Raw genomic sequence first — 25,714 nt, forward strand, 5'->3', positions numbered from 1 at the left:
GCGTATGCATCGTATAACACATAGAAGTCATTTGAAGCTTATATTTTGTTTTATTCGAACCAGCAGACATAATTTAGTCCAAATGATTATTTCTAAGTACACTTAAAAAATTAGATCGTTAGGTACGGCGTGGCAAATGGAAATCAAATCCTGATGAAACTCTATTGAAGATTCGCTGCAGGTCTGTAATAGCACGGTTGTGTCCATCATTAGTGCGACGAAATGGCAAGAGAAAGAAAAAACTGTTACGAGAAGCACGTGATCGAACGTGTGAAAATTTGAGATATGGGAATGGAGTTGGGCAGCCATCTGACGATGTAAACAACAGATCACTTGACACGGGAAAAAGATATATGATCTAAGTGACCTACGGCCCCGATGTCCCACTGTCTAAAGACTGTCTCAGAAAGTATGTACACACTTTGATTTCGCTGTAAATAATTCACAAGTGTTAGATATTTATATTTTTTTCGATATACTGATAATATTAGACTACAACAACAGAATACTATTCTCAACATTTGCTACTTAGCCATTGTAGACTAGCTGGCGCACCTTCTTGCGAACGTTTCTCATTAAATTCCTTACAGACTTCAAATTTCCAGCAAGAATCGTATTGTACAGCTTTCGAACCCTCGGCCTGATCGATGCTTCTTGTTTCGGACTACGTTTGGGTTGTTTCTGCTTTTTATAGGTTCGAAGATTCAAACGTTCCTTAGCACGAAGAACATTTGACTTCGAAGTGCCCACTGTTTTGTCCACTTCCCGAACTGAAACCTCCTTCTTTTGCTCGAACGCCTTCAGTATACGTTTATCCAACTGAGGGTTAGCAGGACCTTTTATTCGACCCGTTTTCGGTTTATCCTCAAAGGTGTTATTCTCACCGAACTTCCTCATTGCATTTCGCACGGCTTTTTCACTTTCTCCTTCCATTTTTGCTATTTTTCTCAGTGACAGTCCGCGTTCTGTGCACCATTTGTATACAATTTTTCGACGTTGTTCCGCTGAAAGTTCACGCATTTCGAAACAAACTAATGAAAACGAATAAACAACTGCACAAGTGGTTAGAGAAGAGTGTAGTACTTTCTGGGACAGTCTTTACTGATGCATCACTGAAAAGGTAACAATGTTAATAATGCGATGGGAAAAAACTGACATTATCAAGTCATGCACACCACATTCTCTCTCTCTACTAAAAAATCGAGACTTGTAATGATAACTCTCGTACGGAAAACCATCTATCAGTGAAGAACATATTTGTCAAGATTGTTTAATTTCGATTCCATAGGGTAACAGAGGTATTTTGGTCACTTCATATATTTTGACCCACCTAACAAACTTTATGGATTTAATCAATGTTAAGTAGCTCATGTTGCATCAATTTGAAGTTAATAACAGTAAATACCTATTGCGGAAGGGTTTTTCAAAGATATTACAACATTTAGTGGATATTTTTACAAAGTGGTCCAAAATAAAATCAATCCTAAAGTGGGCCAAAATACCTCTGTTACCCTACTTGTCGCTTCTCAAATAACTCATTGGACTTTAGGCAACATGCTCACAAAGTGTTACTATCTGACTATCGTTCGACAATTGTAGTATCGATACACTTTTATAACAATTTTATTCAGTTCCACTGTCTGCGTCAATTGTAAAATAATTACTAACTTTTTCCAGCTCATGTGAAGAAAATATTACATTTGTTTAAAAAAATATCATATAAAATAGATGGCATTTCGCATCCATTTAATTATCAAAAACTACAAGGATCAGCCCCATGGGGTTGTTCGAGCCGTTGATGTGGAACAAGGCAACAAAAATTTCTAATGATCTACAATCAAAAAGTTCAATCAATCCGAACCAATACCGAACATCCTTTGTCTTGATTTGCATTTGTTTTATGACCGACGAAATTACACCATTATCCCAAATATATGCAATTATATCTTTGTACATACTTGCGATTTCGATAATTAAGCTTCTCTTCGCCAAGCTTGTGTTCAAGTTTTTTATGCAAGCAGTTTTTTAGCATTAAGTTTTTCTACCATTCTGCGATTTCGGTTGAAGCGATAAACTATTTCTCATTATCAATCGAGTTCATCTAATATAAATTAGAAATTAATCAATCTCTAAGAAATTTAGTTTTGATTATTCTGTGAACATTTCAGAATGCTTGTTTGACCTTAGCGGTCGGGAAATTCTTTTTTCTGAAGGAAGAGTTGCATAGCTGAAAACGGCAACTTTCAACTTGTTCATTGAAAATCTCGCCTTCAAAAGCATGGATCAAAAATCTATCCTGACAATGTCTAGATAATTTAGTTTAGATGCGATTAGTGCATAAAAACGTGTATGTTGTCGCGATAAAAATTAAGTGAATGTAATTTTTGTAATGGTAAGTACGTTTCTATGGCGGCACCATTTTTTTGCTCTTGTATCCTGGTTACGTAACGAAACATGAGAGAGAAATAAAATCGGCTCATCAAGGCTGCCAAACAAGCGGTAGCTCTATTGGATTTTATGTGATGTAGTCAAACTTGTAACCGAAAATATCAAAACTTTCTTGGCCACCCGGCCACATCGAGAGTCATTTTACACATTTACGAGAGAGCATGAAGAGAAATGTAATACGCACAGCGAGCGACACGGTTTTACGCTAACAACTGGTATCAGCCCTTAAAGCTTCAAATCGTTTTATGGCACGTTTTTGTCTTGCTGTCTAGCAACAATCTACCTCTAGCATGCTAAGAATAGGACTGAAACGTTAGCTTTAATTTCGCATCTATTTATAGATTCGCGTACTTCCAACAGCTTCGCTTTTGCATCGTTCGGTTATTATGATCAAACCTGTCAACTCTTCGCAAACGAGTGATGACACGAGAAAGATTTTGAAGTGTAGGTTAGATCCAAGAAGACATAAAATTAGTAATTTTAAAAATGGTAAAGATGGCTCGATTATTGTTGAGTGCGCAGCAGGAGAGGACATTCAATCAGTGAAATAAAACATTGAAAGCAATTTAGGAACTGAATACAATGCTGTTATACCCAAGCCCGGGGAAAAAAACTGAAATAGAGGGGATGAGTGATCGATATTCCTCTGATGTATTTATTGACCTTTTGAAAAGTCAGAATCAGGAAATTTCGATCCAAGATGTAAAAGTTGTTGCTGACTTTGAGAATCCACGCTTCAAATATAACAAATATAGTGTCATAATTGAGGTTGATAAAAGTACTTATTCTAGTTTGATGGCCGCCGGCAAGGTTTGCGTCGGCTGGGATAGGTGTTCGGTTTTCGAGTCGTTCAACATATTGCGCTGTTTCAAGTGTGGTGAGTTTGGTCAATAGAGTACCGAATGTTTAAACAGTGAAAATTGTTCCAAATGTAATTCCGCGCATAGAACATCTGAGTGTTCTTCAACTGAATTCAAATGCGGTAATTGTCTGAAAATGAACAAAGAAAGAAAATTGAATTTAGACATTCACCACCCAGCATTTAGTAAGCAGTGTCCTGTATATCTGAGATTGCTTGAAACGAAAAAGAACAACATTATGTCAATGAAATAGCAACTAATGGATGAGAGGCATTCAGATATTTTGTATTTGAACATAGCCGGTTTGTCCTCTAATTTGGTCGCATTGCGTCATCTTATAGAGGATAGACATCCTTCATTAGTTTTGCTCTCAGAAACACATATTGATTCTGATTCTGACGCTTTCGATCAGTTCAGTGTTCCGGGTTACACTGTTGCTTTTTGTTTGTCCCATTCCAGGCACACGGGTGGAGTTGCAATTTACGCCAGAGAATCAATTAAATTCAGCATTCAATCAAACGAAGCAGTTGGAAATAATTGGTTCTTGGGAATATCAGTTGAAAGAGGCATGCAGATGGGAAATTATGGAGTTTCTTACCACTCTCCAAGTTCAAGCGACCGCCAGTTTTTGGAAATTCTAGAAAACTGGTGGGAGAATTTCGTCGATTTTGGTCAACTAAATATTGTTACTGGAGATTTTAATATTGATTGGCTCAGTGATCAAGGTTCGAATCAAATGAAACAGTTGACAGAATACTTCAATTTAAAGCAAACTGTGAATGAATTTGCAAGATTTCGAGATACAGTAAAACATTGATAGATCACGTGTATTCCAATTTCGACGGTGTTTATTCAAATGTGGAATCCGATTGCAGTATTTCAGATCATGAGACAATTGCAATTTCCGTAACGAGTATCCTTAGAAATGAGGAAAATACGATAAAAATCAAGTGTTGGAAAAACTATTCAAAGCTAACCCTATCTCGACTTGTATCAAGAAGCTCGGGTTGTACACAGTTGACTTGAAATTTGGATCACAGGGCTTCTATTCTTACTGACATATTGAAAAGGTGTACTAATGAATTAGTAACTGAAAAGTATGTTAGTTAAAACAGCTCGAGTAGTTGGTACTCAATAGACCTCTTACGATTAAACGGGAGAGGAATAAACAGTACAAGAGATTCTGTAGAACTAACAATGATAGTCACTGGAGTAGATATACACAAGCACGAAATATTTATTCACGGGCCCTGAAGAAGACCAGATATGAATACATACAGAAGAGAAGCGATCAAAATCAACAAAACAGCAAAGAGTTATGGAAAATTCTCAAACAGTTAATCAAGCCTACACATAGTGCATCGGAAAGCGTAACTTTTGACGGTATAAAAAAATGGTTTGAAAACTATTTATGTGGTAAATCTAAAAAAAAACTGTTTTTAACGATGTAGTGTCTAGTTCCCTCGGTAATTCACTTGGTGTCCCTCAGGGAAGTGTGTTATGTCCTATTCTATTTATTATGTATATTAATGACATGAAGCGAGTCTGACGTCTGTGTGATATAAATTTGTTTGCTGATCATACTGTTCTGTTCATTACGGCTAAAGATTTCAATGAAGCTGTTGCACATTTAAACGAGGATCTAATTTCGCTGGTTCGATGATTAAAGTTTTAGCAACTGAAACTAAACGTCATTTTCGTAGTAGCCGTTCAACCGAGAAGGTTGTGTATAGAAGCGTACAATTTAATAACGCTGGTTGGTTTATACGCGTTAAATACGACAACGGTTGAACTACAGGTAGATACCTGTTGGCAACAGCCGTTAAAACGTATAGTCGTGCTACATAAGAGAGCATAAGAGTGCTGGGCCAAGCTGGTGAAGGAAACAACAAAAAGCGTTTCCCAAGCTCTACCCAGGCCACAATATACAGCCACAAGTGCTGAGCAAGAGAGTGCAAAGGCACATCGAAGAAGGAGAGTGCAAAGGCACATAGAAGCAGGAGAGTGCAAAGGCACACCGGTGCGAAGGCACTTCGGTGCAGAAGAAGAAGGAGACAAGACAACTCGATCTTTCCACTGCCATACAACACGCAGGTATACACCGGTGAACTGCGCTGGTTGCAGCTGGTGAATATAAAAGAGAATCGGAAATCGTGTGGTGCTGGATGTCAGGTAGCAGTAGCATCACATCGTATTCTATCGCTACAGTGAGCTTCAGCGTTGTATCAACGTCCAGATACATCCAACAAGAACATCTAGAGCAACGAGGATCAACACGGCAGTGCAACAGAGATAGACAACAATTTCAAGCTAGAAGTTTTTTCTTTTCCTTTTGATTGAGTACTGTGTAGTGATGGTTTCATTTTTTATTTGAAAGTTTGATTCAAAATTTCAATGTAATGGATGAATCCATGGACGAAAATTTGATTCAAAAACCTAGCATGAATCTTATACCCCCCCGAACGAAAGAATATCAGGAGAGTTCTTCTGGGCCTTGGATAGTCTTTTTTAGACGTAAAATAAAGCCATCAAATATTTTACAAATTTCTAAAGGTTTGACATCACGATTCTCCTCAATCAAAGAGATCATAAAAGTGAATAACGATAAAATTTGTGTTGTAGTAAATAATTTGAAACACGCAAATGATATTGTCTCTTCGGAACATTTCACTATAGAGTATAAAGTTTATATACCCTCCAAAGATGTCAAAATTGACGGTGTTGTTACCGAAGCGAGTCTTTCGGTAGATGATTTACTCAAGCATGGTGTTGGTCGTTTCAAGAACTCTATGCTTGAGGGTGTGAAAATACTGGAGTGCAAACAACTGTACTCAGTAGTTCATGAAGAGGGAAAAAAAGTTTATCGCCCATCAGACTCGTTTCGCGTGACATTTGCCGGGTCTGCGTTGCGTCCCAGGTCTATGTCGATAAAATTCGCCTCCCTGTTCGGCTTTTTGTTCCATATGTAATGAATTGTACGAACTGCAAACAATTCGGCCACACAGCTACTTACTGTAGTAATAAACCAAAATGTATTAAGTGAGAAGGGCCTCATAAAGATAATGATTGCAACAAGGAAATTGAAAAATGTATTTATTGTGGGGATAGTCCTCATAATGATATTTCAGTATGTACTGCATTTAAAGTGCACAAAGACAAAATTAAACTTTCTTTAAAAGCATGGTCTAGGCGCACATATGCAGAAATGCTTAAAACGGTCATTGATGTCCCCCCTTTGGAAACCGAAAACGGGTTTTCAAATCTAGACGAACAAGAGGACTCTGACTCTGACGAAAATAGTGCAGGTAATTCGCTCATCACTACCCAAGGGTCAGTTAAGAGAAAGAAGTCTTCCTCCAAATTACCAAAACAGACACCTTAAATTTCATCTTCAAAAAAAGATCCCCGTGTTAAGCAAAAAAAGTCAAAACAAAAGACTGTGCCTCCTGGTTTGTCAAATTCACAAACCAATCCAGGATCTAGCACAGAAAAAGATAATAATCCTGTGGGCTCCCTTTCAAAGCCACCAACAGGATTACTGAAGTTTTCGGAAATTGTAGAATGGATTTTCTCAGCATTCAATATATCTGAACCCTTAAAGACCCTCATAATGACATTCCGTCGAATAGCTAGAACCTTTTTGAAGCAGTTATCAGCTCAATGGAAAATTGTCTTATATTTTGTATCTTTAGATGGATAATTTATCACCCGCCGCAAATGATACAATCACTGTCCTGCAGTGGAATTGTCGAAGCATCATGCCAAAACTTGATTCATTTAAAATCTTATTGCATTTAGCTTTAAATTTTAATGATTTTAACATTACACGTCTCGATAGAGACTCTCCGTATGATGGAGTGCTTTTAGGAATTAAGAAATGCTATTCCTTTTATAAATTAAACATTCCTTCAACTTCTATAGAAGTTGTTGTTTGCCAAATAAACATTAAAGGAAAAGGTATTTGTATAGTTTCGGTTTATATTCCTCCAAAAACACAAGTTGGACAGCGACAGCTTAATGAAATGGTTGAAGCCCTTCCTGCTCCACGTTTGATTTTAGGAGATTTCAATTCGCACGCAATGATGTGGAGTTCCGTTTACAATGATAACAGATCACCTTTAATACAAAACATTTGTGACAATTTTAACATAACAGTTTTAAATATGGGTAGCACGACACGGATCCCAAGACCTCCTGCACGCACAAGTGCATTAGATCTATCTCTTTGCTCAACATCAATTCGACTAGATTGCACCTGGAAAATATTGTCTGATTTACACGGTAGCGATCATTTACCAATCATCATCTGGAAAATATTGCCTGATTTACACGGTAACGATCATTTACCAATCATCATCTCAATTAGCAGTAGCAATTGCATCGCTACTTCAGCTAGCATTCCATATGATTTGACAAAAAATATCGACTGGATTAAATACCAAAGTAGTATTTTGAATTCAATGGAAGAGCTCCCTTCACTTGAAGAATATGACTTCCTCATTTGTTCGATTCTGGAGGCAGCAGAACAATCCCAAACTAAACGCTTTCCTGGGCCAACGACTAACAGAAGGCCTCCCAACCCCTGGTGGGACAAAGAGTGCTCAGAGGCTAAACTCGCAAAACAAAATGCTTGCAAGACGTTTCTAAAACGGGGAGGAGGAACTCCTCAGAATTTTGAAAAACTTATGGTTTTAGAAATCAAGTACAAGAGCATACTTCGAGCCAAAAATGTAGCTATTGGATACATTTTGTCGAAGGTTTGTCAAGAGAAACCTCAATGAGCACTCTTTGGAACACGGCCAGATGAATGAGGAATCGTAACGTGGGCAATGAGAGTGATGAATACTCGAACCGATGGATATTTGACTATGCTAGGAAAGTTTGCCCAGATTCTGTTCCTACGCAGAGCATTATTCGTGAATCTCCTCCAAATAATGGTTTTATTAATAAAACATTTTCAATGATGGAATTTTCTATAGCACTCTTGTCTTGTAACAATAACGCTCCTGGGTTGGACAGAATTAAATTCAACTTTTTGAATTCGACTGGAGGCAAGTGAAAGTTATCACCATTCAAAAGCCGGGAAAACCAGCTTCCAATCACAACTCATATAGACCCATTGCGATGTTGTCCTGCATCAGAAAATTGTTGTCCCTTAGATAACTTGTCCGTTTGGGCTGTTCATCTGGGTATCGAATTCTCTGCGGAGAAAACAGAGTTAGTCGTCTTTTCAAGAAAGCATGATCCCGCGCAGCTCCAGCTCCATATGATGGGAAGAATGATCCAACAGGTTTTAACTTTTAAATACCTCGGGGTGTGGTTCGATTCCAAATCCACGTGGGGAGGACACATTAGGTATCTGATAAAGAAATGAAAACAAAGTGTAAATTTTTTACGAACAATAACAGGATCTTGGTGGGGTGCTCATACGCAAGATCTAATAAAATTGTATCAAACAACGATACTTTCAGTGATGGAATATGGATGCGTTTGTTTTCGTTCCGATTTTGGGAGCTTTCATCACGCCTGCGAATATGATGTGAGGTGCAGAATCCCCTGGTTATTAATAATTTCGAACGACTAGTCGAACTTCGATCTCAAACAAAATTCAAGACAGTATATTTTAATCACATGTCACAGGAAATCAACCCATCAAGACAAATTCCTATCCGTGTCAGCATCCTGAGTGCCCCTGACTCAACTTTAATTTTTCAATACATCCATGCAGCGCGAAGTGCGTGGAATCCCGGATCGTCTACGCTCGACGGAAATCCCAAAAATATTTTCAAGTAAGTTCAGGCATATTGACTCTGAGAAAATGTTTTACACGGACGGATCGCGAATTGAAGAAGCGACAGGGTTTGGTATGTTCAACAATAATGTTTCAGCCTCATTTAGGCTTCTAGAACCTGCATCTGTTTATATAGCAGAGTTAGCAGCAGTTCATTATAGTTTGAGTGTAATCGTCACATTATCTCCAAACCATTATTTCCTCTTCACAGATAGTCTGAGTGAAATTGAAGCCATTCGCTAAAACATGACTGGCAAGACTGAACCGTTTTTCTTGGGTAAAATAAAACAGTTCCTGAACGACATATTGAACAATAATTATCTAATCACTATAGTCTGGGTCCCGGCTCATTGCTCCATTCCTGGCAATGAAAGAGCCGATATTTTAGCCAAAGGTGCTATTGAGGGTGAAATTTATGAGAGACCGATTGCTTTCAACGAATTCTATAGCGCGACTCGTCAACGAACAAGCTTCTTGCGATAAAGATGATCTGGGTCGGTGGATGCACTCAATTATTCCGAAAATATCGACAAAGGCATGGTTCAGGGGACTGGATGTGAGTATGGATTTCATTCGTGTGATGTCCAGACTCATGTCCAATCACTACACGTTAGACGCACATCTCCTTCGAATTGGGCTCTCCGAGACTAATCATTGTGCTTGTGGAGAAGGTTATCGGGATATTGACCATGTTGTTTGGACATGCGTGGAGTATCGTGATGTCAGATCTCAACTAATAAATTCATTGCGTACCCAAGGTAGACTATCAAATGTCCCAGTTCGAGACATTCTTGCTTGTCGTGACCTTCCATACATGAAACTTATTTATCATTTTACAAAGAAAATTGGAGTTTCAATTTAATAAAGGCCCCTTTTAAGACTTAGTTCTGATTCCAGCTGCGTCCATGAGTTCAACCAATAGCTAAATTAGAATAGAAATTATGTAATGATTCAAACAAACTCGAAACAGTTTATGGAATTATCAACAAAATGTCTGAAAATAACAGCTTATTTTATAATTTATAGAAGTTAATCGTTTGGTTCAAATAATATTTCCGAGTAGATTTATAACTAATGACGAATTACCTAAGATGATATTTAAGTAATAAGAGGAATATGTTTTAATAAATTCAAATCGTTGTGACTATGTTAGAATTAAATTAGGATAAGAATGTTATGTAAAAGTGATGCTACGGCGAAGAAAAACTTATGTAAACTGCCTTAAGAAATAAACGTATTTATGAAAAAAAAGGCGGGTGGGTAATGTCAGAGACATTACTGGATGTCGTGAATACGAAAACGACTGACATGTTCCTTAACACTTCCGAATATCAATTGTATGAATTATGCTAGCATTCCTCTTTTTCACATTTTTCGCAAAAACAAAGAGAGCTTCACTTGATCTCGATTACTGTGAATTTCACACAGCAAAAAGTGCACAAATCTAAGCAAACTGTTCTAGATTTGCACTAAACTGAGGATAATTACCTTCGATTTACGAACAACAAATTCTAATAGTTCTTTAGAAAACTTTTAGAGCCATTAGAACGGATGATATTGTGTAATGCTCTCCACCGTTGTTTTTTTTCCCAATGCTAACTTGGGGATTACGTACTAAATTAACTATCAATATGCTGTAGGGATTCGTTTCTAGCATTCAGAAGGACCAAATTGAGGAATTCACTGCGATATTCACAACTTTTCGGAACATTTTTCTCGGACGATTTGTTGTACAGCAGCAGATATTTTGTTCTCTTCCTCAGAACGCGTTCTGATTGGCTGGTGTTGACATGGGTCAAATGAGACAGGTTTTTCAATAGTGTACTATTGAAATACTTCAATGCTTTTGCTATGCACGTTGAAATTGAAAAATTTCGATTCTATTGGTAGTTACATTATATAAATCCTTCCACAGATCACTGAGCTATGAGCTTTCAAAATACGAGAAAGGCAAACGCGCCTTATGAATTATCCTCTTTGATACTCGTTTATACTAAACATTTCAGAAAAGTTTAATTTTGAATTATTTGAGACTATGTCACGAAACTGAAAATTTTATCATAAAATTGTGATCATATTTCCGATGGCATGTCGCAAGAATTTTGTTGATTCATTAAATACAACAATAGATATTCACGATCAAAAACTTATCACTCTCTCAGAGGGTAAATATTGAAAAGGCACCCCATAGTAAAGTAAGTCGTATTCACGACAAAACTAAACGCCGCGAAAACTAAATATATGGTTATTTCTTTTGTTAGCACCGGTCATGACGCCAATGTGGAAATTGATGGTGAAACTATTGATCACGTTAGAGAAATGAAGTATCTTGGAGTCATAATTGATGAAAAGTTACCATTGAAAACTCATATCAATAACGTCATCAAGAAGATTGCCAAAAAGTATGAAGTATTATGTCATTTGAAAAATGACTTAACGACCCATAGTAAGATTCTCTTGTATAAAACAGTAATTTCACCACAAATAAAAATATGTAGCAGATAATGTTATGCACCTCCTCAGATTTTTCTACTGAATGCATTACAATGGATTTCAGTGAAACAGAGAATTTACTACTTAACCATGGTATTTATTTTCAAGATATTAAAAGGCATGCTGCCTCGATATTTGTGTGGTCGAATTGAAAGAGGAACTGATTTGCATAGGTACAATACTAGAAACGCATCTGATGCTAGAGCATCAAGCGTTTTGTTAGCCAGATCGCAAAACTCATTATTGTACAAGGGAATAAGTTTTTTCAATTCGATTAAAAAAGAAATCAAACGCGCGACGACATTGGTGTAGTTCAAAAAGTTATGTATTTCACACATAAAGTCCGCTTTGTAAGCAAATATTTAGTTAGTTAGTTCAAGTTTTTTAGATTTTTTATTCTGTTTACGTATTACGAAGATTGTATTTTTTTTTGTTTATATATATTATTGTGAGACGTATTAAGTTACTATGTTCGATATGATGATGATGGATTTTTAGTTTGTTTAAGAGTTAAAAATAATGAGCAGTCTACAAACGTTTGAGCCTCGCGTGCGAAACAGGTAGTGACTATTTGGAAAGCGAACAGGACTGGCCGAAGAGCCTTAGCATTCAGTGTGCTAACTTTGCTCTTGACCTTGATCGCAAAGTTGGATTAATAATTTAAGGAATAGATCCGATAAACTAATTGGGATCGACAGTTGTTGATGGAATTAGGCTTGGCTCTGCTCCTCCGCAGTCTCGTTACTCCATCGTAGTTGATGTGTGTAGCGATGAACTGGTCCGGCGGGAAGGGTCAGGTGAATTACTGTCTGATACTGGTTAAGATATCGGGTTCGATTCCTGATGTGATCAAAGATCTTCCCGGGTTGGAAATTTTCTTGATTAACCCTGGATAGTAAATCCGAAATATTTGAATGTTATTTTGTGGTCAGTCGTTCTTTTGAAGAAGAATCTATACCTGCTAGATTAATCAGATCGTTTTTTTTTGTTTACTGGTTGAGATATGTGCAAAATACTAATTATCATTTAGATAACTCGTTCTGCTCACACCTTTGTAGGGGTATGAGGTGGGACCATCATCATCATAATCAATTTTCAATCACCATAAAACATAAATCAAATATCAATTTAATTTCTATGATGTTTTCCGCTAGTGAAATTATCTTGAACAGAGCAGTAAAAATTCTTTCAACTCAATTGAAACCGAATGTGAACGATCACTTCACCATCTACCACACAACCTTCGCTGACGTACCGAATAGACAGAACTCAGCTCTTCATTCGTTTCTCTTTCAATCGAAGTTCAATTTAACCACCGTCAGTTGGTCTCTTGAAATAACGAAATATATCTTTCAATCGAATGTGGGATTACCCTTCAAATGAGGTTCTTGTTAACATTCGAATTGTTTTAAATAATCGATGAAAGGTAAAAAATGTATGCTGAAATATCAATAACGCTGAAATATTTTTACGCATCAACTCTAATGACTAAATGATTCACTGTCAGCATATCCCTTCTCATTAATTTGACTTTTGTTGCCATACTCAAATGAAGCTGACATCTGTATTTAGCTGGAAATGATCCAGCTGAGTGGCGTAACAGTTCATCATAAAATGTTATGCACTGACGAGTCGACGTCGACGTAAAATTAATATAAGTTTAATGCCCCGAATTGGCAAACCCCTCAATGAAGTCAATGTCGTTGTTTTCATACTGCTTCAGGCTACAGTTTTCCTAACTATATGTACAGGGTGATTTTTTAAGAGCTTGAGAACTTTTTTAAACAATAAAACGCATAAAATTTGCAAAATCTCATCGGTTCTTTATTTTAAACGTTAGATTGGTACATGACATTTACTTTTTGAAGATAATCTCATTTAAATGTTGACCGCGGCTGCGTCTTAGGTGGTCCATTCGGAAAGTCCAATTTTGGGCAACTTTTTCGAGCATTTCGGCCGGAATAGCCCGAATTTCTTCGGAAATGTTGTCTTCCAAAGCTGGAATAGTTACTGGCTTATTTCTGTAGACTTTAGACTTGACGTAGCCCCACAAAAAATAGTCTAAAGGCGTCAAATCGCATGATCTTGGTGGCCAACTTACCGGTCCATTTCTTGAGATGAATTGTTCTCCGAAGTTTTCCCTCAAAATGGCCATAGAATCGCGAGCTGTGTGGCATGTAGCGCCATCTTGTTGAAACCACATGTCAACCAAGTTCAGTTCTTCCATTTTTGGCAACAAAAAGTTTGTTAGCATCGAACGATAGCGATCGCCATTCACTGTAACGTTGCGTCCAACAGCATCTTTGAAAAAATACGGTCCAATGATTCCACCAGCGTACAAACCACACCAAACAGTGCATTTTTCGGGATGCATGGGCAGTTCTTGAACGGCTTCTGGTTGCTCTTCACTCCAAATGCGGCAATTTTGCTTATTTACGTAGCCATTCAACCAGAAATGAGCCTCATCGCTGAACAAAATTTGTCGAATTTGACACATTTCGAACCGAACACTGATTTTGGTAATAAAATTCAATGATTTGCAAGCGTTGCTCGTTAGTAAGTCTATTCATGATGAAATGTCAAAGCATACTGAGCAAATAATAATGCATGAAAATCATAACCTCAACAAATCTGAGCAAATACTAATGCATGAAAATCCTAACCTCAAAAAAATCACCTTTTATTTTCAACCGTAGCCTGGTTCGTCTCTGACTCATATACAATCATACGACGAGTTTCGTCGTATTGACACTTCCACTTGAAAATCCGATTTATGCATCTATCATAACGATTACTCATCCGATACACTCTCTTGAGTTCTTTAATTATTGAATTACTTTTGAAAAGCTAGTTGAGTTGTTTACAAATACTATTTCAAACAAATCCATAACAATAATCCTGCTTAAAATCCTCCCTATAATGCTCACTTCTTTAATATGTCTGTAATATTCATCACACTCATTTCAATAGAAACTCGTAGAATCTTAGATCGTGTTTGTCCACAGGTGATCTCAGATAATTATAATCATACATTCAATCGCGTTTTACCGCTTTTCTCAACAATTTTCACATTTTACCGCTTTTCTCAACAATCGTCTGTACTTAAAATTACTCCGTTGTGGAATTTGAACTTCTGTTTCAACAGACTTTGCAGCCGACTCTTAAGTGTGCAGGATTATTGGATAGCATGCACTACGATTCTACGGACACTTTTATGTAGGCGCTGGCCTAACATGCCAGCTTACTCGAATGTAAGTCGACGTGTTAGGCCAGCACCTTATATTTTGAACCGCCGACCTGGGCTAGTTCTTATATGAGTGTCATGTATACCTTCTTGAAAACTATCAGAGTGCGAATCATGAAATCTCTCTTTCGTTTTCTTATCTTCAGCCCTATCTTACCGATCATTTTATTATATAGCCATCTTATGGTGTAAACAACAGAACCACTTGACACGGGAAACAGATGTATGCTCTGCGCGGCATCTCGATATCGACTAACGCATCACTGAAATGGTGGGAAACCATTTCGTCAGCGCTGTGCTTCCAGAGTTATCAATTCTATCAGTTAAAATATCAGAAATTGTCATGGCTCACGTCGAACATGCACGCCGTATGTCAATTCCAATAAAAATTGCTCGACTTTCATAACTAGGGAGCTGTTGTGGGTTATTTCAAGGCAACCGGCGTAGTGCATAGCGAATAAATCTGCGTTGTATCGTTCGATCCGATTGACACCACTGTGCTAGTAATTCCGTACCACTGAGTAATATTCAAGAATTGAGCGAACAGTAGATAATATCCAGGCTGTAAATATAATTGAAATTCTTGGTTATCCGTATTACAAATCCCAAGCATCGGGAAGCTTTTGCAACTATGTAGCTAGCATGTTCCTTAAATATCAATTACTCATCGAGGAAAATGTCAAGATCTTTCACACTTGTCATCTTTTCAATTGAAGTACCATCAATGCAGTAGTCAAATCGAACAGAATTTTTTGTTCATGTGAATGTTATGATCGAACATTTCTGGGGATTTAGAATCATTCGATTAATCTCCATTATCTATATTCCGAATTATTTTATACATTTTAAGTTCAGCAGATGGAAGCCCTGGCCCTAAACAGGACAAAATTCACATCGTTAAAGTACAGCAACAATATCAGTGGTCCTAGATGACTGTCTTGTGAGATTCCGGAAGAAGCGCAAAACTCATCAGATACACAATGATTCTTACGGCAAGACGTCGGTCGCTTAGGTGTGACTCGATCCAGCGGAGTACGTTCAAGCAAAAAACCGAGTTTGTCCAGTTTAGCAATAGCGATAGCGTGATTTATTTTATCGAAGACTGCCGAGAGATCCGTGACGTCTTTTTGATAACCAACGGATATAGAATTGGTAACTTACCGCCGAGGAAAGTAATCCCACGGTAATTTTTTAGGATCCGACTCTAGTTTATGTTGTACGTTCCGTAAATAATTATCATGGCAACGCTCCACGGTATTCTTGTACGTTTGGTTTATCTGCACGTAATTTTACCGTAAGACAAATGCGCCATGCTTAGAGTATTGCTTCAATGCTGCCCGTTTTACTGTTTTTAGACGTCCTAGTTCGGTGGACTGCCAATTCGGTTTGGTTGATTTCCGGCTGGATTGCTTAGGCACGAAGAGATTGTTAACATAGCTTATAAAAGTCTGTCCTGCAGCATTGACATCGTCATTGTTAAGAACTTCAGTCCAATTAATAGTAAAACGAAAAATTATTCATGCTATCATAATCAGTTTTTTGATATTTATCATGCTATCATAATCAGCTTGTTAATATGTTTTGCTTTTCTTATTAACAAAGGCTATGCAATCACTGTGAAAACCGACTTTAGAACCGAGGCCCGGAGGGCCGAATTTCATACACCATTCGACTCAGTTCATCGAGCTCACAAAATGTCTGTGTGTGTATGTATGTATGCGACAAATTATATCACTCAATTTCCTCAAAGATGGTTGAGCCGATTTTCACAAGCTCAGATTCAAATGAAATGTCTTAAGGGGGAGCGGGTCATTGCGCCGAAAGCCATTTCGCCGAAAGTCGTTTCGCCGAATGCCATTTCGCCGAAAGTCGTTTCGCCGAATAGGTCATTTCGCCGAAAGAGTCATTTCGCGCAAAGGGTCATTTCGCCGAAAAGGAAATTTCGAATACATCAACTTATTTTTTATGCCTCCTGTATAACAGCCACATAACCGAAGCCAAGATGATGAGCCGGTTGAGTTGGCCGCCGAACCGCCGTCGGAAGCGGCGGCCTCTTGCATACAAACCTGTAACCGCCTCGTTTGCCCGGTCTACTCAAAGCTAGGTTTCTTTGCTTTAGTTAGGTCCGAACGAGCGGTAGCGAGGTCGGACAGCACACGAATCAAATCGATGTGGCGAAGCCGCATTAAATATTATTTTTATTTAGTAAACGGAAAATACCACATACATTTGTTTGGTAGATACCTATAGAATTGCTTTGATGATTAGTAGTCAACAAGTTACTTTGGGAACTGCGTTCTGAGGTTCATGAATCAATGTTTATTAAAGAAGTACAATTATAAGTCAACAAAACGGGCGTTAACGTTATTATCTTTAATTTGTCTTTATTTTAAATCGATTCCCATTACGATTTTAAGACATTTGTAGGAATCGGCGAAATGACCCTTTCGGCGAAATGGCTTTCGGCGAAGTGGCCCATTCGGCGAAATGACTTTCGGCGAAACGGTTTTCGGCGAAATGGCTTTCGGCGACATGACCCTGATCCGTCTTAAGGTCCTATACAAAGTTCCTGAGTTTCATTAAGATCCAACTTCCGGTTCCGGAATTACAGGTTGATATGCACCAAAAATAGGAAAACAAATAGACACACGCGTTTTCCAGAGACGGATGCACCGATTATCACAAACTTAAATTTAAATGAAAGGCCTCATACATTTTTTTTAAATTTCGTTTGGAACCGACTTCCAGTTCCGGAATTAAAAAGAAATATGTGCAAATTTATTAAAAAATGCGCACTCAATTTTCTTGGGGAATTCTTAACCGATTTTCGACTTCCGGTTCTGGTATAACAGTGCGAATAGTGAATTTTTTCGATTCCATAAGTATTTTTAACAAGCGATGGCGAAACGAGGTGCGCATTTTTATAAAACTTACTGCTAAATTCATCTAATTGGCAGATCTTGTTAATCAGTGAGTATATAAAAATACTTCGGGACTACTAGTCCCCGGTTTCCGCTTCCGAAAGCACCGAGATTAGTGATGAAAATCTCTAAAAACGGAACTCACCTCAATTTCTCAGCAACGGTTGAACAGGTTTCCACTATAAATGATTTAAATAAAAGCTCTTTTTATTTTGAAGTAAACTGAGCAATTTCATTAAGATCCGACTTCCGGTTCCGAAAGGATAGGGCGATGAGTGTCAAAACATTCAAATCGTCATTCAAAATGACGATGCAAAACTAGTACGCAACGGTACGTGCAGCGTTGCTCCGGTCGCAGCATGCTTAGGTCAGTTTCTTGTAGCGTGCAAGGTTGCTAAATGTGAAATGTGAAATAAATGTAAATTACTAATTCTTTTATTCGATTTGTACCTACAGTTACTCCCAAAATTGATCGTATACAATAACAATTATCATATTTTCACATTTTGCTGTTCAATTAGTAAGCTTACAGTAACAAAATATTTGTAATTTCAAGGATATATATTCCTTGATTAATATATATTTTATTTAAATAACAAGATCCTTCCCATTTGATGGTTTGATTACAACAGAAAACGCCTTAGTTCTATATCACAAAATTAATCGTACACCCAACATTACATTTAATGAAAATCTGCATTATTAAGTGTAGCTGGTGAATAAACTCCAGTGTTCCTGTGCCTGAAGCTGCCATACAACCCCACAACATCATAACCACCACCATGTGTCGTAATTTTTATTTCCACGCTGATCCGCCATCTTACAACACCAAATTAGCTTGCAAATATCAACACGTCCGTACGCCACGAAGTTAGTCAAGTGAATCCTCGCTCAAATTGCCTCTTTTCAATGCGAAACTAAAATAAACACAAACACCTATGTCCGTGTTCAGCTCTGATTACCCATACACCTGAAATTCGTTTCCGGTTTGCATGCATGACCCACACCAATACAAGTTAATATTTTTCGGTGTATTCCCACCAAATTTCTCAGTTACATCGTCTTGTTTTCAACATAAGCGTTAGTCACTAACGCTTTACTGCAAACGCTTAGCAATTGTTTAACCCCTTGCTTTTTTGTCGAATTTTGACAACCACAATAGCTTTCATAGTTTATGATTCAAGTTGAAAACAAACCGGTAAATATTTCATAAAATATGTTTGTTTTATTAAATTGTTTTTCTTATTGCAGGATCATTCCACTACACCATGTTTTACTGTTGGTCTCAAATTTTTATATTTGAGCTCTGTATTCGGCTCTCTCCACACAATTTGTCGGCCATCAGATCCAAAACAATTTATTTTTGTCTCATCAGTGAATATTACCTGATTCCGAAACTCCAGCGGTTTGTTTACGTGGGTTTTGGCGAACTCAAGCCGCTTCTTATGATTTACTGCTGATATGAACACGACCATGCAGATTAGATTTCCGGAGAATCCGACGAACAGTTTCAGTTGAAACACGTCGGTTAATAGCTTGAAAAACTTCGACCGTCAATTTCGGTACATTTATTTTTGGGTTATTTCGTACTTTGCGAGCTATAAACCGTTCGTCAACTTCCGATAGGATCCGTTTTCTTCCCCTGCCTTGTTCTTCAGAGTTCCCTCGTATTTCCAGTTGTCAATGATATGCTGTACGGTGGAATGTGATCGTCCAAGGATTTGTCCTATTTCGCGCAAGGATTTTCCTTTACAGCGCAAGGAAATGATCAATTTCCTTGTAGAAATATCTGTTTGCTTTCTTCTGCCTTCCATCACAAAAAAATACGGGTTTCTCTGTATTTCAATTTATAACTCTCAAACCAAAGCTAAAACGAAGTATTATGGTTGTTTACTCGAACACTGACAGCTTACACACGAAACGAGTACATAGTAAATTGTATCGATATTGGTGTACGATCAATTTTGTGAGATTAAAATAAGCATACATTTCCTTATAAATCGAATATAAAAGCAGACATTGAAAAGCAATTATTACATACTTGATGTGACCGTTGTTGCTAGATTAATATTCCGAGAGCTAGCTTAAACCAAAAAATAAACTCGATTGTGAATTTGGAACACCATCTAACGAAAATCAAGAAAAAAGGCGGGTGGGTAATGTCAGAGACATAACTGGATGTCGTGAATACGAAAACAACTGACATGTTCCTCAACATTTTCGAATATCAATTAGTTGATCAGATGTATGAAATATGCAAGCATTCCCCTTTTTCACATTTTTCACAATAACAATGATGCCTGAACTTGATCTCGATTACTGTGAATTTCACACAGCGAAAAGTGCACAAATGTAATCAAACTGTTGTAGATTTGCACTAAATTGAGGATATTTACCATAGATTTGCGAAGAAGAAATTATGATAGTTCTTTAGAAAACTTTTAGAGCCATTAGAACGGCTGATTTTGTGTGATGCTCTCCACTGTTCTGCCCTTTTCGTTGTTTTTCACCAATGCAAACGACTAGCAGCTGTGACGTAATAGCTCTTGTCGGAAGCAAAACTAGCTTTGCAAACGACACTCAATATGTACATCTGCTCGCAGTGGCGATAGAATCCAAACTGATCCAATTTTTGTTAGGAGGTTTCTTTTAACGTGATTTCGTTTTTAGCGGTCCTAACGGCTATAAAATAGCAGCATATAGAATCTTTTATGTAGATTATTTCATTTTGGATTTGTATTTCATTGAAAGAAACTATCAGGATGCTGTGCGGGATTCATTCCTGCCTTTCAGAAGGACCAAATTGTGGAACTCACTACGGCATTAAGCGCTGTTCGGAACATTTTTCTCGAACGATTTGTTGTACAGCAGCAGATATTTTGTTCTCTTCCTCAGAACGCGTTCTGATTTGCTGGTGTTGACATGGATCAAATGAGACAGGTTTTTCAATAGTGTACTATTGAAATACTTCAATGCTGTTGCTATACACGTTTAAGTTGAAAAATTTCGATTCTATTGGTAGTTAGATTATATAAATCCTTTCACAGATCACTGAGCTATGAGCTTTCAAAATACGAGAAAGGCAAACGCGCCTTATGAATTATCCTCTTTGATACTCGTTTATACCAAACATTTCAGAAAAGTTTAATTTTGAATTATTTGAGATTATGTCACATAACTGAAAATTTTATCATAAAATTGTGATCATATTTCCGATGGCATGTAGCAAAAATTATGTTGATTCGTTAGATACAGCAAGAGATATTCACGATCAAAAACATATCACCCTCTCAGAGGGTACATTTTGAAAAGACGACCCGTAGTAAAGTAAGTCGTATTTACGACAAAAAATTTGTGTTCAACCACTTTGATTAATTTGTTTCATAGATATAACTACACAAGCTGTATTGATTCACCTAAAATTTGAAAAAAGCCGATTTTGCAAACGATGCTATGAAAACATACAAGGATGAAAAAACGGCGGTATTTGCAAGAATTTGACATAGAATTTCTATTTAAGAGGTTTGATTCACACGTGTTTTTTCATGCAATTCGTTTGAGTGTTTAAATTCTAAAACACAAAATCAAAACTGGAGTTATGAACGCAACTAAACACATTATTTTAGGCATCGTCGTTATTCAAAAACATAATATTTTAATTGATTCTGATTAGAAGAAGTTCGTCTTGCTTATTACTGTTTTGCTATTCAAATGTACATCTTTTTAAACATTAGGTAAAATCGCGTAAAAAATACGTTTATTACACCATTCCATTTAATTCATATTTGAAATTTTCATATTTTGAAACAAAGCGCCTGAAATTTTCATATTTTGAAACAAAGCGCGTTGCAAAGATCACCATCGTAGCAGAAACACGCCTGAAGTTATAATAAAAACGTCAAGTATGTTACGTTTAAATTTCAGCGAAATTAGTACAAATGGATCATGATTCGAGAAGTTTCAATCATATTGCATTATCATAACATGAAAATATATTATATTTCCCAAATCATGACTCGTTTTGCTTATTTCTAGAATCGGAATTTTGCCCGTGCAAGTTTTTCTTCGCCGTAGCATGCACAATACATAGTGCTTTAAAATTCATACATTTCAAATATCATATTAGTATGTCGGAATTCATTAGTTAATCTAAACAATATTTTTACCAAGCGATTTGCCATTATAAATTCGATCAAATAAAAAAAATTATTTTGTACATGATCTTATAACTATTTCAGGTTTGTCAGATAGCTGGCTATTTGTTGAACTCATAAAACATAAAATAAAAACTACAAGGAGCCATTGATGTGGAACAAGGCAAACAAAATTTCTCATGATCGACATTTTCAATTAATCGTAACACTTTTAAATCCGCAAATTCACGAGAGTCTGCTTAGATTGATCTTTATTAGGAACCAACACCAAACACGCGAGCTCAAAATATAGACTCTATTTGTTGTAATTTGTATTTGTTTTGTAGCCGACGAAATTACGTCAATAGCCCAAATGCATGCAATTATATGTTTATACATGCTTGCGATACGGATATTGATATTTGAGCTTCTCTTCGCCAAGCTTTTGTTCAAGTTTTGTATGCAAGCAGTTTTTATAGCGTTTCTCTACGATTACTACCATTCTGCGATTTCGATTGAAGCGAGAAACTTTTTCTCATTATCAATCGAGGGTAGTTGCCAATTTCTCAAGCGAAACCACATAACATGGAATTTCATTCGATCTTGCATGACACAAAATCAGAGCATACTAATTAAAGCTTCAATCCATTTTATGACACTTTTTGTCTTGCTGTCTATCAACAATCTACCTCTAGCATGCTACGCGTAGGACTGAAACGTTAGCTATAATTTTGCTTTTATTTATAGCTTCGCATCCTTCCAACAGTTTCGCTTTGGCATAGATTGACCAATCAGAGCGCTTACTCCTTCAAAACCGTCGACTACGTTAGCAAAATCCGGTATGCCGGAGATTTTTAGCAGAAAAAATATTACACTGTTAGCTATTATTCAACATTTCAATGATATACATTCAAAAATACTTGGCTATGAACAATAAAATCAACACGTAGAAATATTTCCAATCAAATTGTGTCATAATATTAATAATTAATACAAAATTGACTGAGCTGTTATTGTTCAAAATCTGACTACATTTCTACGTGTATTTTTCTTGAGTTTCTAATTTGCACCCCTATATTGAAAACAAAAATTTGTTCCATATTAAAATTAAATCAAAACTCCAATTATCTTTATGAAATGATAAAGAGGTTTCATGTTAGGAAGATCACGACAAGCAAGAATGTCACGAACTAGGACATTGGATAGGCTACATTGGGTACGCAAAGAATTTATTAGTTGAGATCTGACATCACGATACTCCAGGCATGCCCAAACGACATGATCAATAATGTATAAAATTCGCCACAAGCATAATGAAAATTTTGTTTTTGAAAATTGTATGAGTACTACGTGCATCGTCATTCGAATACAGTCTTGTGACGATTGTGGTTTCTGAAATCGGAACAAAAGAATGATATTTCTGTGCGTCTCTAATCATTTTGGTATCCTTATAAAAACTTAAAACTTAAACTTAAAAACCTGTTTTAATCCACCTAGTGGTGTAATGATGCCTTTCTCATGTACATATAATATTGTGGTATTCTATTCAAAAATTTTCTCTTCGATTTTTGAAAGAAATCAAGAGATTGTTTGTGTATGACATACAGAACAAAACAGTGCTTTGATTGCGTAGGTCATCCTTAAGAAAACGAAGTGGGTTCACTATTATATGCACTTCCGGCACCGGAACCCGAGAACCGGTGTAATCAAAGTCGGTTCGTACGGCCACCAACTAACATGACACACAAACTCTTCTATTACGCCCTCTAAATTACGTTTTAAACGTTTGTTGCATCCGAAAATATTTTAAGTGACAGTGTACAGTATTGAACACACTTTACACTATAACTCCAGAACCGGAAGTCGGATCCGGATGAAATTCAGTAATTCCGTATGGGACCGGAAGACCTTTCATTTGAATCTGAGTTTGTGGAAATCGGTCAAACCATCGCTGAGAAAAGTGAGTGAGATCCATTTTGGTATAACTAACCACTATTTCCGGTACTTCCGGAACCGGATACTGGGAACCAGGATAGCCGGAATCGGTATGTTAAGTTGCCTACTTATAATGACTATCGATTTGTGTAGTTTTGAGATCAGTTTACCCTATAACTCCGGAACCGGAAGTCGGATCCGGATAAAATTCAGGAATTTCGTATGGGACCACGAGACTTTTCATTTGAATCTAAGTTTGTCAAAATCGGTTCAGCCATCTTCGATAAAACCTAGTGAGATTATTTGACACATACACACACAAATACATACACACACACAGACATTGCTCAGCTCGATGAACTGAGTCGAATGGTATATGACACTTGGCCCTCCGGGCTAATTTTCACTAGTCGGTTTTTCAAGTGATTGCATAACCTTTCTATATGAGAAAGGCAAAACCTATTTTACCCTATAACTCCGGAACCGGAAGTCGGATCCAGATGAAATTCAGGAATTCCGTATGGGACCGGAGGACCTTTCATTTGAAACTAAGTTTGTGGAAATCGGTAAAACCACCACTGAGAAAAATTAGTGAGATCCATTTTGGTATATATGACCACTATTTCCGGTACTTCCGGAACCGGATACCGGGAACAAGAATAGCCGGAATCGGTTTGTTTAGTTGACTACTGAAAATGGAATTATTTTTTATCAAGAATTGATCCACTGGTTTCCTGTTCCATGTCGTAAAAGGCCACAAAAATAGGAACTCCTAAGTCAAGGTGTATTTCCGTGCCGATGGCTGGATGGCTGCAGGAGGTTAAACAATGCAGTCGTGAACGAAATATCTTGGGGTTTTCCCTTACTGTGTTAAGCGAAGCTCTGGCACAGTGGACGACTTCTTTCTTCGCAACTCATGGGATTTAAATGATTAAAACAATTAAAAAAATCCTTACATGGTTCGCTATAGGCGATTATAAGCCAATATATTTGGTTTCTTGTAGTTGTTGTATGGTTAGTGCTGGAGGTGAAATGTTCGTTACTCTAATTGATAATGGTTAGAGTGGCACAAATCAATCTTCAGCATAAACGTACAGCAACTATGAATCTATCCAGACTTCTGCAAGAAGGTAAAGCTTCTATAGCTTTGGTTCAAGAATCATATTTCCAAAAGGGAAACTTCTACGTTGGAAAATTGTTAAACCCAGTCTTTGTTGCCTTCAACAAGACCGGTATGACTAATCCACGTGAAATGCCTCGAGCATGCATACTTGCAAATAGTGCTCTCGATGTTTCTCTCATATCGGAGCTCACAACTCGGGATATTTGTGCTGTCACAGTTGGTATGACTATTAATGGCATAGGCAGGAAATATGTCTATTGTTCGGCATATTTACCGCATAACCAACCTTCGCCAAGCGATGACTTCAAAAAGGTTGTATCATACTGCTGCAAGAGTGATTTACATAAATGTGACATAAATGCTCACCATATCATTTGGGGCAGCACAGATATAAATTCGAGAGGCTCTGATATGATGGAATTTGTAAGCAGTACAAACCTGCACGTAGTCAATAGGAAACCGTCCAACTTTTGCGAGATCTGGAAGAGAGGAGGTTTTGGACCTAACTCTCTGCTCTGATAGAATTGCGCATGATTTGGTGAATTGGCTCGTCTCCGATGAGCTCGAACCTTCGTTGTCTGATCATAAGTATATATTCTTTGATCATTCAAACGTTCAATTTGATATTATCACATATCGTAATCCCAAATCTACAAACTGGGACCTCTTTGAAGAGGGCTTGGCGACTAGATTTTACGGGTACCAACCAACAATTGAAACCCCAATTGATTTGGAAAATGTTGTCGACGAGACAAATTCACTCATA

General features: G+C 37.2%; 1 protein-coding gene across 5 annotated transcripts in view; it reads right to left on the minus strand.

The window, feature by feature from the left end:
• Positions 1-25,714, minus strand: part of LOC131429963 (glutamate [NMDA] receptor subunit 1) — a 641,009-nt gene that overhangs the window by 413,882 nt on the left and 201,413 nt on the right. Inside the window, exon 1 of one of the 5 annotated variants that reach the window (XM_058594516.1) lies at positions 8,378-8,396. The exons of the other annotated variants lie outside the window; for them this stretch is intronic. Coding sequence (XP_058450499.1) covers positions 8,378-8,380 — 3 coding nt within the window. The 5' untranslated portion in view covers positions 8,381-8,396. Of the gene's footprint in view, positions 1-8,377; positions 8,397-25,714 lie in introns of those variants that run through there. 5 annotated transcript variants of the gene reach the window in all.

Source organism: Malaya genurostris, chromosome 2 (genome assembly GCF_030247185.1).
Source record: "Malaya genurostris strain Urasoe2022 chromosome 2, Malgen_1.1, whole genome shotgun sequence".
NCBI classification, from domain to species: domain Eukaryota; kingdom Metazoa; phylum Arthropoda; class Insecta; order Diptera; family Culicidae; genus Malaya; species Malaya genurostris.